Source organism: Manacus candei, unplaced genomic scaffold (genome assembly GCF_025592945.1).
Source record: "Manacus candei isolate 608988 ecotype Guabito, Panama unplaced genomic scaffold, ASM2559294v1 h1tg000014l, whole genome shotgun sequence".
In the NCBI taxonomy this organism is placed as follows: Eukaryota; Metazoa; Chordata; class Aves; order Passeriformes; family Pipridae; genus Manacus; species Manacus candei.
In genome coordinates, this window is record NW_026138062.1 from 74113174 (window position 1) to 74127976 (window position 14803).

The 14803-nt window shown below is 43.8% G+C and overlaps 1 protein-coding gene across 3 annotated transcripts; it reads left to right on the plus strand.

Moving 5' to 3' along the window:
* Window positions 1–666: 666 nt before the first annotated feature.
* PDZK1 (PDZ domain containing 1) lies at window positions 667–14537 on the plus strand. Of its 3 annotated transcripts, none has more exons than XM_051778778.1 (10): window positions 667–737; window positions 4771–4828; window positions 7212–7423; window positions 7726–7975; window positions 8919–9055; window positions 10295–10490; window positions 10753–10949; window positions 11449–11643; window positions 12412–12578; window positions 13697–14537. In XM_051778778.1, exons 3-10 carry the CDS (start codon window positions 7214–7216, stop codon window positions 13917–13919), a joined length of 1575 nt encoding a protein of 524 aa, XP_051634738.1. In that variant the 5' UTR covers window positions 667–737; window positions 4771–4828; window positions 7212–7213; the 3' UTR covers window positions 13920–14537. The 3 variants fall into 3 exon arrangements, with proteins under 3 accessions (XP_051634738.1, XP_051634737.1, XP_051634739.1); XM_051778777.1 differs by having other exon boundaries at window positions 681–737; window positions 4765–4828; XM_051778779.1 differs by having other exon boundaries at window positions 723–737; window positions 4765–4828; window positions 12412–12711; window positions 13697–13915.
* Window positions 14538–14803: the final 266 nt, after the last annotated feature.

Sequence of the window (14803 nt, forward strand, 5' to 3'; positions counted from 1 at the left end):
GCAGTCCTATTACCAAATCACATGGTGCTTTATGTAACACTTGCCAAGCCAGAGTGGAAAAACCATCACTTGCAAAAGAAGGGGTAAAGGGGAAGGGCTGTACTGATCTTGAACAGCTTAAGTACAGGAACAAAGAAAATGTGCTTTCACATTACTTTGCTGAAGGAGACCTTAAAACGCTCCAAGGCTCTGATTCCCAGTCCCTGTCAGACTTGGCAGTGGAAGGAAAGGCTTCACTGAAGAGGCTGCTGCCCCCTTGGATGGGGCCAGAAACGGGCACTGCAAGGACAGCAGCAAGCTCCTGGTCAGCAAGTGTACAGTGAGCAATACAGGCAAGCAAGAACTACTTAGAAACCCTTATTACCTCAATTTTGAAGGGATGTGCGTGCTCCCAGGCAAGAAAGTTAGTAGCTATCACGAAGAGGGAACATTTTTACACCAAAATAACCACATAAACCTTCTGTCAGCAGAACAATGCTGGCAGCGTTACAGGTTATTTGAGCACTTCGTTTGCAGGACAAAATATATGAACATTCATTTTTAGGGTTGGACTCCTTGTGCAACTGTGTTAATAACAAAAGGCACCTTTCAGTCGACTGAACTTTGTATCTTCAGACTTGTTTTAGAAACATTAAAAGATCCACTTCACCAATCTGTCATTAACAGCTCTGTTTTCTACTCCTCTCAGTGGAATGGCCATGAAAGCAGTTTCTTCAGCACTTCTCAACACCACCTTGGTGAGTAAAATTTTTTCTAAAAACCTACTAATTTAAAACAAACAGAAGTGATCCATAGGCTAGGTACATTTTTTTTCCCCTATCTTTTTTAAGGGAAAAAAAAAAAAAACAAATGAACAACAAACCTGAGACTTGAAGCTGGATAAACTTTTCAGATGTGAATAAGCTTCATGAGTGCCATCATCCTGGCACCACTGGGCACACATTCTTCTCATTTCTGTGTTCAGAACAGGGCCAGGAGCTGACCTGAGCCACAGACTTCCTGGGAAAGAGTAAGAATTTGGTAAATGGCACTTACTGAAACTATGCCCTGGCACACCACCAACTGTGCCAGGTGTGGCTCAGTGGTTTGCTCTGGGAAGCAGAGGCTAGGACTTGCCAAAATCTGTGAATTTACTGAATTTTAGCCAGTGCCAAAGTAAAAAACACAGGTACTTCCCTCCATTCACTCACTGAGGAAACCATGTGAACATTTACGGCTACTGGAAAATTCTTTTTCTGACCATATTTTTTTAATCCAGGTGAGTTTCACAGGAATTTTTCTAACCAAAAATCGGCAAAGCTTTGGGAAAAAAAAGAATTACAGAAAATTTCATAAGTGTTAACCCACAGAAGAATGCAATCACAACAGGAACAAAGGCCCACATATTTCTACAACCAGCCTATAGATGAAAAGGGATACACTTCGGAGAAACCAGGACCCCTTAAGTCTACTCCCTGTGTTAACAGAAGTTACTCACCATGGTCAACTCCTGCAATATAAGAATACTGGGAATTGAGAGTTTTTTTCAGGTTTTATCACTTTTCATCAATTGTTAAAAGGTAAAATGTCTTCCTCAGTTAGGTTCCTCATTTTTGCAGTTGTATGATTATGCTTGAGAACACTCTTCCAAAAGGCTCGAAAAACAGAAGAGGAAATATTGCAAGCTGCCTTTACTCTGATAGATTCTTAAATAATTTTCATTCTACTGGTGGAAGGATAGGAGAATTTTTGAGCTTTTGGCATCTAGGTCGTGTAAGCGTTGGATGCATTAGTACACCTTCCATACAACTTACATCTCAGCCCCACAGATGCAAAGATCAGCCCTAAGAAATGCAGGGCCTTGGAGACACATCCTTGCACTGAGCATCCCCTTCAGCCTCCTGTCACAGCCCTAGGACAAGCCTCCAGCCTCATCTCAAAGAACCTCTCCCTCAAAATTTGTATTTACTAACATGTCATAATTCACCACACCAGAAGTTTAAGTAGTCTGTTGACTACTAGACCTGTCCCCCTCAACTTTCTTTTCAAAGCCTTTTGAAACTGCTGCACAGCCTCCCCCTCCTTCCCATTCGGAACGTGACCATACTTTCCCTTCTAGAAACACAAAATGTTTCTAGTGTTTCACTAGCATTTTACATTTGTGTGGCATCTTACTCTTGAAAAATCTTGACGGGGCCCAAGATCACCTCAAGTGACTATCACAGTGGCACTACAAGGTGAATTCCCATCTGCACTGCGCTTGGCCACAAAATTGAGAACCTCTGTGATGTCTCTCCTTATCCAGTCGTTGTCTTACTTATCTGAAAGATTACAAGCTGAGGACAGGGCTTGGTCTGGCTTCATGGTGTCCCTGCCCATGGCAGAGGGGTTGGAACTAAATGATCTTTGAAGTCCCTCCCAACCCAAACCACTGTGTGATTCTATTCCATGATTCTCTGGTGCTTTACAACATGGTGGCTCACTGAGGGGCTTTTTGTATGTTATACAAAGAGGAACAACTCCTAGTCACAACGGGCTTGCAAATCCACTTAGAGTAAGTGGATTACAGCAAGGCTTTTATAACATCAATGACTGTTACATGGCAGCACATTTAGGTTATTCTTATTTCTATTACCTCTCCTTTGAATTACACAGTTGGAGCAGACAGCCAAGGAAAACACAGGTGTTATTTCTAATAATCCAATTCCACAGCCAGTTAATGAGAGAAATAAGTAGTTTAAAAGCTTTCTAAAATTGAATTAGGTTTTTTAACAAGAACTTCGCATGGGTCAGTTCATTAATTGTCTTGGTGTTCTGGGATCTTGGATTTGGAGGCTTCCCCTTGCATTAGAAAGTCCTTGTCTATAAGCAAATCCTGCACGTGCTTATGGATAGTGGATAAGATATGATCTTGTGACAGGTCATAACAACAGTCAAACCTTCACCCTGACTCCTCTCACTCCTTTCCTGCAGGATGGGGAAAAAAACATCAGGGTTTCCCTGAAGAAAGTTAAATCCAACCCAGCCAGACCCAGTACAATCTCAATGCCCTGTTCCATGCCATTCACATCATGTGTGACCTCAGCATGATCTATCAAAGTATCCTCTGTCCCATTCATACATTATTTAATTTCTACACCCTACTCAAACCTTTTCATGTTATCTATTTCTCTTTCCTGAAATTCCTTCTTACCAACACTTACACCTTACACTACATACCCAAAACATCTTTATATCCCATAGTAAGGCTTATACATCCTCTGTGAACATTGTACATTGTCCCTTGACATACGTATATATATCAGATATTATTCCCCCATTCCATGCTCCCCCTCCCCCAAAGCTCCATAAGAACAGTTGATGACTTTGGTCCTATCTGTCAAGGAGATCACTCAGTAAAGGAGAAGCAGCAATTTGGATTGTTGAGCACCAAGACCACTTGGGGTGGGTCAGCACCGCACTCTCATGGTTCCTTGTGGGGGGCTCCTTCTCTGTTGGTTCAGATAATTCCTGCTGTATTATTTACTGTACCATACAAGTCAAAAAATGGATTATCTTGCCCCAGGGATAAACCTCCCTGAGGTACACAGCAGATTTCTGCTTTTTCCTGCATTGCCCACCAAGGGCACCCGGGTCCCTGAGTGAAAACAACACCACAAATGCACTTTCCTTTTCCCCAGGGTAGAGCAACCCACTCTGCCTTTCCCAGTCACTTACCTGTACTATGGGGGCCTCATCTCCACCCACAGTGTGTAGGGGCCTATTTTGGGCAGAACCAGGGCAGTTAGTGAATGTTCTGATATCAAAAGTTTAGGTTTCACTGCATCCATTCCCCAGTGCCCTATGCTCTGAGCATAGACTATAACAGCCATACAACAGTATCATACAATTCTTCCTAAGGTTTGGGACAGGACATGTGAGAGAACATGTGAAGCACCAAATCAGTGCCGTGTTTCTTGGCCCAGGAACACGGGCTCAATACCCCGACACAGGACTTGACTGTCAAGGCTCAGGATGGCATTAGAAGCAACAGAATGGTTTAAAGGGTGTGGCTCCAGCCACCCAATAGATGCTTCCACCACAGCAAACACCTAGCACTTGCCTTGGCCGGTTCAGAGCCGTGATCCAGAACAGTCAATCTGCCAGGCCTCACCATATTGATATCCCAGAGAGCTCCCTCCCTCTGTTCCAGGGAGACTTTATCCACGTGGGTCACTTGGCTGCAGTGTAAGGGCCTCAACAGTCAGGGCCCACCCCTCAATCACAGGGCCATTTTTTCATTGTAACTCTCCCAGTTATGGTCCTTATCTTGAATTCTTCAAGCACTTTCATCCTATTTCTTCCCCATGTCCTATAGAGGAGGGAGGTGAAAGTGGCTCAGAGGGCATCTGGCTGCTGGGCAAGGTTAACCCACCGCAGTCCTTTTTTTTGGCACCCAACATGGAGTAGGGAGATTTTAACCAGTAACACCCCAATCTGCAGTCAAGTGCTGCTGGCTCAGGTCAATCCAGCACGACCCGAACCTTTAAGACATTTCTCATAGCTGGAGGAGGCTTTTGCCCAGAGCAAAGGCCAGGCTTGCCTCAGGTGACCTCTTGACTGAGTTTTTGACTGTAACATCAGCAGAACAAAATGCAAAGCTGCTGAGAAATGCACGTGATTAGCACTTCTGCCTGCAAGGACAAGACAACCTATCAAGGTGTTGAACACATTCAGTGAAACTTGGTTAAATAAATAATCTTTTAAATCAACCTTTGCCCAATCAAAGTCCAGTCTTACTTATAGGTACAGCCACGGGAGAAACACTAAAAGAGAACTCCTGGGAAGGCTACTTTACCCAGATATACAGGTAAGAAATTTCTTTTTGCCTAAATCCCTCTTCCCTTAGAAACCTCCTTCTTACAATCCAAATAACTTTGCATGTAAAGCTTTTGTGGGTTAAAAGGAGTAGTATGCAGTGCACTGTAACCTTCCCTTCCTTCCTAAATATGGAGAAATAATCTTTCCCATAAAAGCCTACTGTTTCTTCAGCTTTGTGTAGCACTGGTTTTGCATGTTAATTTCAGAAATTAGCACAGATTCCCAGTATTTATCAAGAAAAACTGCTTTGAATTGTACTTGCAATCAATACAGTCTGATGTGTTCCAAACAATGTTCAAATAATAGGGTAGTTCACCCCTTTATGGAGTTTCTATCACAGAATGATTTGACTGCCAGCACATCTAAAAAACTGACTTCTGTCAGTAAAGAGAGGCAGAAAAAAAAAATCTTTCCAGTAAAATACAAACCAACTTTGTTAATTACCTGGACTTTCCAACTGGAAGAAGTTGTCTTCGTTTGTCTCATTCTCCTGTCCTCGTGGGTCTTTGGGAGGAGTTCCTAAGACAACTATTTTTGGAGGTGTCCCTGGTCACACCTGTTGTTTACTTTCAGCACGAGGTATTCCTGCATGATACATTTCACCCAAAACAGAGTTTCATTACAACATAAAACCATGCCAGATTTTAGGTGGGAAGGGAGTTTTGCAGGTTGTCTGGTCCAATGCCCCATAGAAAACAGGCCCATAGATCAGGCTGCTCAGGGTCCAATCCAGGTATCTCAAGGACAAAGATTTCACAGCCTCTGTGGGCACCTGTTCTAGCAGTACCTGACAGCCCCTAAGAGGAAAGGCTGTCCTCATGTCTATCTAGTTGGAATTTCTCTTGCTGCAGCCTGTGTCTGCTGCCTCTCATCCCACCACTGTTAACTTCCCAGAAGAGTCTGGCTGTGTTCTCTACTCAATCCCATTAGGCAGCTGGAGGGGGGCAGTAAGATCTTTACTTTACTTTCTCTTCCCAAGACTGAACAAACTCAGCTGTCTCAGTCTCCTTAAACATGGTGTGATCCAAAACCTAATTCCTTCCTCAGGACTAGTTCCAATATGTCAATAACCTGGGGAGACCAAAACTGGAGACAGTACCCACATGTGGTCTCCCAGGTGCCAAAGAGAAGGGAACAGTCCCTTCCATTGACCTGCTGGCTACATTCTGACACCACTCAGTGCAAAGATCATGCTCTTCAAAGGGTCACCACGGACTCATGTCCAACTCAGGCACTTGGGTGCTGTCCAGCAATGCTGCCTTCTGGTCAGCCAGCACACAGCCAGCTGCTTGTGAGCAGACAGCTGTGCACGGTCCAGATATGGATTTATTTCTCTTTTTTACCTGTCACAGAGCCAGTCCATTCCTCATGTAAAGTTATCAAGGTCATCAGGTATCATAAAAATCAGCACATCCACCCTCGGATGCAAACCCTGCACACATTAACAGTAACGCTCCAGTTGCAAGGCCTTTTCTTGAAACCTGAGTTTGTTTAGCTGGCATAACTAAGAACAGGAAAGCCTGGTTACGACAAGGAGGCCCTTCCTTGATCCCACCTGCTCATCCATCTGCAGGGGTTGCCTGGAGAAGTTGTGGAGTCTCAGTCCTTGAAGACTTACAAAAGAGAGCTGGGCCCATTCAGCCCGGAGAGGGGAAGGCTCAGGGGAAGTTTCCTAATGCACAAAAGTACCTGAAGGAGGGTGCAAAGATTATGGAGCTGGGATTTTTTCAGTGGTGCCCAGGATAAGAGGTGATGGGCACAAACTGCAACACAGGAAGCTCCCCCTGAATGAATGTAAGGACACTATTTTTACTATGAGAGTGACTGAGCACTGGCAAAGGTTGCCCAGAGAGGTAGTGGAGCCTCCCTCCTTGGGAGATATTCAAAGTTGTCTGGATTGTCTGGACTTTGTCCTTGGGAACTGGCTGTAGGTGGCCCTGTTTGAGCTGGGAGGTCAGACCACACATCCTCCAGAGCTCCCTTCCAAGCTTGACCAGTCTGCAATTCTGTGAAATTCCATTTTGCCACATAAATTTCCTACAGTGGTCTGGTATTTGTAACACTTAATGCAGGTACTAAATCCTCACCTCAATTTTCACTATGTTTTCACAGGCAGACTTCTTGTTTTTCAATTAGGCAACTTGCTTAACTTCATTTGATATAGGGAGACAAGAAAAGAAGAGGGAGAGGGAAAAGGGATTGGTTTCTTCTCCCAGGCCTTGTTAACTAACTTCAACTTCGCACAGCTGGATTTCTTGGGAAACAAAATCCCAAGAATTCTGAAGCAAACTCTCTCAATGCATATTTAGAGGGAATATATAGGTAAGCTTACTGTTTTTGCTTACACATATCTTTTCCACCATGTCTGGCAGAGATGACTTCTGTGCTCCAGCCCCGAGAATGCAAAGTGACCAAAAAGCCCCAGAAGATCTACGGATTCTTCCTGCGCCTTGAGAGAGACACGGCGGGGCACATCATCCGCAACGTGGAACAGAACAGTCCAGCTGAACAGGCTGGCCTGAAGGATGGAGACAGAGTTCTCAGGGTCAATGGTGTGTTTGTAGACAAGGAGGAACATGCACAGGTACATCCCTGGGATCCACGCTGCCCCCGTCACCCAGGCTCACGGCCACTTCTGTGAAGCTTTCTCTTCCAGTTTTTATGCCTTCTTTGGGTAGGAAATCCAAGAGCTGAGTCAACTGCTCTGAGGATCTCCCTGCATCACTCACTACTCACCACGGCCATGAAATGTCTCTGGGGGGCCTCCACAGTGCATAAGCCGGGGGATAAGACAACAAAAACAGCAGACAGTGCAGCCCTTCCTGGGGACAACTTTCAGTTCAACCACTCTAGTGCCTGCTTGTCATTTCCCCTTGTCCACTACAGGTGGTGGAGTTAATAAAAAACAGTGGGAATTCCGTTGTACTTCTCGTTCTGGATGACGCATCCTATCACAAGGCACAAAAGGAGGGAGTGAACTTGGAAGAGCTGGGTCAAAAGGCATCAACAGGACAGCAGCAGGAGCAGTCCCCACCATCCACGGCCAACAGAGGAACCACTGCAGTGCCACAACCCCGGCTCTGCTACCTAGCGAAGGAGGAGAAAGGCTATGGCTTCTCCCTGAAAACCACAGAAGGTGAGAGCCTTGGGATAAGAAATGGGAGATAGAGATAGATAGGTAGGTAGATAGATAGATAGATAGGCAGACAGACATATTTGGCAGCAGGGACAGAAGCAAACACAATTAACACAGGAGGGCTAATAGGGACACACAAACTGTTCTTACTACCAGAAAGCAAGTGAGAAGCTGCAAGATGAGTTCAGATCCATCTCTGTACAGCATATGCAGTGAAAGGTTTTTGGAGGACCGTGCTTCTTACCGGGTGAAGAAAAGATGAAAAAAAGAGAGATAGAAATAATAAGCTATTTTCTGCTTGTTATTTAAGCCCACTTAACAAAACCAAGTTTGCAGTCCCTGCTGAAATACCAGATACATACTTAACATGCTATGCTAAGTCCTCTTCCTTTCCCTCAAATCGCCTCAGACAAGGTTCTAGGCAGCTGCAAGAAACACTTTTCCTGATTTGGAAGTTATTTCATTAAGAAAGAAAAGGTTTTTGAACCTCTTCCACATAAGCCTTTCTTCCAAGGCCAGTCAACAGAATGGGGAAGTCCTCTGGAAAGTATCACCTCTAAAGAGCATGTTTTGGAATGCAGTCTAACTGAAAGACCTAAAAGCAGCTCCTCTCTCCAAAATTATGAGGGACTTGGGTGGGGGCAGGAATCAGATACCTTTCAGGTATCTCAATCAGCCCGCCTGCACTCTTGGTAGGGAAATAAACAACTGCTTGGGCTGCAAATAGTGAACAAACGTCTCCCTCCCTCCAATGGAAGTGATTTTTCCAAGACAGAGTAAGAGACAGGGATGTATCTGTGTGGAATGTTTGTGGTGCCACTGTGATCAACGTGTAAGCAGAGACCAAGAGTCTCTGAGGACATCAGTGCTGAGTTTCCTTAACCATTAAATTCAGGCATATTGCAGTGACTTACTCTGTGTAATGAGTTTTCATCTATTTTAGGACAGAAGGGGTTGTTCATAGTGGAGCTTTCACCAGAAGGAGCAGCTGCAAAGGCTGGTGTCCAAAATAACGATCGCCTGATTGAAATCAATGGGGAAAACGTGGAAAATTACACACACGAGGAAGTGGTGGAAAAGGTATTGATTCATCTTCTGTTCTGGCCTACTTTCACAGCAACCTATCAGGGCTACTGCGGAGGCAGCTCTGGCCCATTTGAACGCTTCACAGCACATCTTGGGAGCTGCTGTTCCTGTATCATCAATGCAGCAGCGCAGCTCTGGCTTTGGCTCTGTCATCAAGCAGCCTCTCAAACTGCTTCTCAGTGAATACTGCCATCAAGACAGGCCAAAGAATTTCAAATAACAGAACCACACCGCTGCCAGGAACCCTGTTAAATAAATCATGCTCTGTTCCTAGAAGTCCTGGAAATGCTTCCAATGGCAAGAGGGCAGTGTGGTTTTCAGGGCAGGAAGAAGGAAACTCTCTGGTGATGCAGTCAGCATGGAACAGGGAAAAATTCATAATTTTAGACAGTAGCTCCTTTCTCCTGTTAAGAAGTCCAAAAACTAATGAAAATTACTGTGCAACAGCCTTCAATAACCGGCCTCAGCTGCAAAGAACGTTGCTAATGAAGCTTCCAGCTTTCCACTATTGGCACTGCCAAAACACAGCTGGAGCTGAAGAGATTTCAGAGAGCCATGAGACAGGCAGCACATACTCTGGCATTCCAGCATCATTCAGTGCACACAACTCATGGAACTGTGCAACACCCAAGTTTTGTTGAGCTATTGCAACATCAGCAGCAGACTGACCTCGGTTAAGATGAGTAAAAAGGGCATCCGTTAGAGTAGAAAGGATTAGGAGAAGGATGGACTTGGAGAGGTTGAACAGATAAAAAAAAATATATATATATATAAAAAATCCAAACCTCAGAATCAGTAAAGGAGACAGAAAAGGACTAAAAGTGACAGAAACTTGACTCTTGTCACTGTAATCTAAAACAGCGGTATAGGTGTTATGATAAGTGTATATTGTAGAGTTTCACATAGCCAAGCACTATCTCCTGAGGCTCACTGGATTCTACAGCACTGTATGCCACCCTCATGGCCCTCTACTGGTCCCTGTAGGTCATGAATACAGTATGAAATACAGAAAATTTCCTCATGTATTACATGTCCAGGGTCTCATCATGGCCCAAATTTCTGACTGGAAGTGGGGGGGGGGGTTAAAAATCAACTTATAGTAGCATGGCCTACCCCTTACAGCTCATTCATCAGCAGCACCCCCACACACCATGTGTCAGAGCACCAAAGTACCTACAGTTCCCACATGCTGTCGAAGGGGTGACATCTGAGACTGTACATGTACTATCACAGGTAAAGAAGTCTGAAAATCATGTTATGTTTCTACTTTCAAATGAAGAAACAGACCGCTATTTCACAAGCCAGAAGAAGGTACTGAGCAAAGAGAGTGCCAGCCTAGGACTGCTTCCCCTCAGACCACGGCTCATCGAGATCCAGAAGGGGAAAAGCGGTTACGGATTTTACCTACGGATGGAACAAAACACTGGTGGTAAGAACCAAGTTAACACACAGACCGTGACATTTGATACACAGCTTCTTCCTGTACAGTGCTTGCAGGCTTCATTTTCTTTGGTTTCAGACTGGTCGCCCGGCAGAAATCCCCCACGGACACGTTCCACAGGGCTGCACCAGGGAACTGGTCTCAACCCGAAGCGCCTTTCTGACAATTTGCCTTTACCATGCCTTTTAATGTCTTCCAACTCACCAAGCTGCACCTTCACATCAATCTTTCTTCCCATCTCTGCTCTTAGACCACGTCATCAAGGATGTAAATCCAGGGAGCCCAGCAGCCGTGGCGGGTCTCAAAGATGACGACATCTTAGTGGCCGTCAACGGAGAGCAAGTGGATGGCCTGGACCACGAGAGTGTAGTGGGAAAAATCAAGCAGTCTGAGGCAAAAACCACACTGCTGGTCGTGGATAAGGAAACTGATGCCATGTATAAACTGGTAAGAAAATGCAAACTACTGCTAAGAATTGGTAATTTATCATCATCGAGAGACACATGCAACAATGAAACAGCCAACCTGCTCTGACAGACACTTCTTCAACTTGCAGGAAGTCTCTAAGATATACCCCATATTTCAGCAACTCTCCTAGTATTATACAGGAAGTCTAACTAAATAGCCAAATTTTTGGCCTCTTCACAATTTTTATAGACACTACTGGGACAATTCTAAATTCAAACACACCACAAAAAAAGTTAGTTTGCTGTTAAGACAGCAAATTCAGAGCTACATGGCTGTATATTTATAAATGAGTAACAAAATTCCCTTCCCACATAGATCAGCACTGTAGCTTCCCATTCTGCCAGAAATCAATAGGGAAGAGTTCTTCAGCACAGCTGAGTTTCAAACAGTTTCAAACAAAACCTGTTGAGCATGAGAGCCTGAAACAGATTTCACAACAGAAGGTTTTATGTTTAGTTTTATTTGTCACTTTTTTCAGGCTCAAATTTCCCCCTTCCTGTACTACTACAAAGCACAAGATTCAACTCCAGCTAAAGTGGAAGAAAGAGTGGAGTTGCACACTGAGCACAGAGTGAACCACAAGCCAAGAATCTGCAAGATGGTGAAAGGGCCTAGTGGATTTGGCTTCAGCTTAAACATGATCAAGAACAAGCCTGGACTGTTCATCAGTGAGGTACTAATGAAGAAGGAGGCGCAAGGAAAAGCTCGAGTAGTCTGTCAGACAGCTTCCTCCCTTCCATCCTGCAGATAAATATAAGAAAAGCCACAAAAATCTCTTCTGCAGTGCTCTCAGATAAGAGCTATACTTCCTTAAGTCACAGTGACATTGTTGGCCTAATATAAAAAATAAGCACCAGGAGATTCCTCATTCTAGACATCTAGAGGGAAGGGGAATCCAGCTTTTGCTTTTGCATAATTTTTTGCTTTTATTCATGAGGCAGGCACACTAAAATTAGTATTTCTGACTGTAGAACATCTTAATTATAGCAGAGACACCTTTGCCCCCCCCGCCCACCTTCTCTGAATTCCACAGCTGGTGAAAGTCAAAATTCTGCAGTCTCAAATTACATCTGTGACTTGGAGTTCCACTCATCACTAAGGAATCTGTGAAATGTAGTAAAGTTAATTTCAAAGTTATTGGACAGAGACCTGCAAACAGTAAGAAAACTGTTTTTCCACTCGTCTTCATGGTTCTACCATGTCACATTTCTATAATGTAAATCTATCAAAATCAAGATGCATCCTAAAATCTCAAACTGAGGACTCCATGTTTATTATGTCTAGGCCCATTGCCCCTCCAAATTCATTCCTGCCCCGCGAATCTCCCCTTCCCCATGCTTATTTCACCATCCTGTAAGGAAAGCAGCAGCACAGCAGTGTAGCTAACCCTCAGTTGTTAATGCATCTTTCCAAGTTTTATGCTTTGAACTTGCCTCTGCAGGTAAAAAACCACGGGCCAGCTGACAGGGCAGGGGTAGAAAACAACGACTTCTTGGTGGAAGTGAACGGAGTGAATGTGATCAGTGACCCCTACGACGAAGTGGTGGCAAGAATCCAAAACAGTGGTGACAGACTAACACTGCTGGTGTGCAGCAAAGATGCTTACAGGTACTTCCAGGGCCAGAACATTCCCATCACAGCCTCGATGGCAGAGCCAGCCCATGACACTCCCGAACCTCCTGCTTACACAGAAAACCATCTGTCAGAGCCAGAGAGAAACTCACCTGAACCAAGGGAAAGGGTGAGTGATACTGCATTAAGCAGATGCTGAGGGATCACACAGGGGATAGGAAAACAGCTTTTTTCGGGTAGTGTATTTTTCCTGAGCTAGGAATTTTAACTGGAGCCTGGATTTTTGCAAGTTGTTAAAAGAGAAACTGCTAATTATCATAAACAACTCTTCCCTTCCCCACACATAATACAGGTGAGTATCTTTAATGGAAGACTAAATCACACAAAGAATGCACATACAAGAAATTTTATGGAACAAGATAATCCAAACATGGTAATCCTTAACGATGACGGGAAACAGGCAATACAATTGTGGAAGTGCAGGAAGAAGTGCTTAAATACACCAAAAACATTAGCAACTTTTTGTGAAAATCAGGTAGAATATTTCAAAGTTGATCATTTTGGAGAAGAAACAGCAACTGATAGGTTATGATGACATTTTCTAGGGAATGTGCTGATTTGCAATTATTTTACCCATTTCATGCCGTTAGAAAGAATCTGAAGCATGACAGAAGTCAGGAAAGCAGGAAGGTATTTCTTCTCCAAGTAGTCGCTTTTAACCCTCCGTGTGGTCAGTCTTAAATATTTAAATGCTTGTTTTCTGATCATGAAGAAGGGACAGACAAGGAAGAATAAGACCAATACTGTTACCCGTTCATTTTTCATTAGCCCTGTCTGCAAGTGTCCAGCTACATGTTTTTTCAAGAATTTCTTAGTCCCCAAGCTGCATTTTGCAGATCTGAAGTTAGCACCACTTTTGTGTTCAAATTCAGCAGATACAGGGATTCAACAAGAATCCTCCAAATTTCCCTCTAAATGTACTTAACCAAAAAAGCCCTTCAACAACAAAAATTATATTTGTTGGCTCATTCTGCCATCTAAACAAATATGTGATTAGTGCAAATGAAAACAGAGGAGTCCTTCAGAGCACTGCAGACTATCAACCATGTTTACAAACTGAAAATAATCAGAACACATTTGTTACTCCTCTGCAGGCAGACTCATCCTCCTCTTCACAATCAGCTGCCTCCACAAGAGCTGCCAGTAACAACGAGGACGACACAAAGTTGTGAGGAGACAGCAACAACAAAAAAGAAACCACCTGAATCTTTCTTCAGTAATTTTTTGCTACTACACCTCCCAGAACTCGGCTATTCCAAGGAGTGCCATGCCTGTAAAGGACTGAAGTCTCTTCCTGAAATAAACACTTCAGTGTAACTTGCATCCATTTAACACCCTGCAATTGTACTTCATTGGCTTTCTGCCCTGTAAAGTGGGCAGTTACTCACTTAGTGATAAAAAGGCTTAAATAACTACAAGGATATAATTAAGGACTGCAGAAGAAGACGGAAACGTTTTATAGATTTGTAAGTATCTCAGCCTTTTAAAGATAAGCTCTTAATAAAGAGCAACTGATTTCTCCCCAGCTCCCAGGAGAGGCAGCTCTCCCCCTAATCCAAGTCCATCAACTCAATCTCAGTGGCAACTCTTTGCTGTACTTCCAGCAGCACAACTGCTGTGAAGCGGCACAAGCCAATGTACTCCATGCATTATGCTCCTTTTTCCTGCTAACACTGCAGAAATTCCTTTCAAACACTAAGCTCACTTTGTAATTCATAACTCAAGATGGTTAAGCACAGTTCTCTCTCCTCTGCTGTGGATCATGGTGGTTAGAAGAGTACAACATAATTCAGTTGTGCAGGTTTGTCTAACCCCAAGTCAACACCACACTGACTTGGATGTGACACATATGGCTCTGTAACACTGCTGCTGTTATACTTTGCTTCCTTGCTGTACACCAAAGACAATACAGAAATAAACTGTTTAGAGTGGTTATTTTTTCCCTCTCCAGATCTTACTCTTACCCCCTATGATTTATGTTCCAGAACAATTACAAAACAAACAAAGCCCAGGAGAGTGGCTGTGGGAACCTACAAGTTTAAGTCACATGGATAAAATTTGTAACATACAACATAAATAAGACATGGCTGTGGTCTTTGACTTCACACTGAACTGCAGCAAAGAGGAATCCAGAGCCTCAGTTACATTTATGCAGAGAGAGGAAAGAAAGTTGAGACTCAGCAAGAGAAAGCTGATCTCCA

Bases quoted from the DNA above. Each gene is read 5' to 3' on its own strand.
- PDZK1 (XM_051778778.1), top strand. From the start codon at position 7,214: ATGACTTCTGTGCTCCAGCCCCGAGAATGCAAAGTGACCAAAAAGCCC. The intron at 7,976-8,918 runs GTGAGAGCCTTG...CATCTATTTTAG, and splicing joins CTCCCTGAAAACCACAGAAG to GACAGAAGGGGTTGTTCATA. The intron at 10,950-11,448 runs GTAAGAAAATGC...CACTTTTTTCAG, and splicing joins CTGATGCCATGTATAAACTG to GCTCAAATTTCCCCCTTCCT.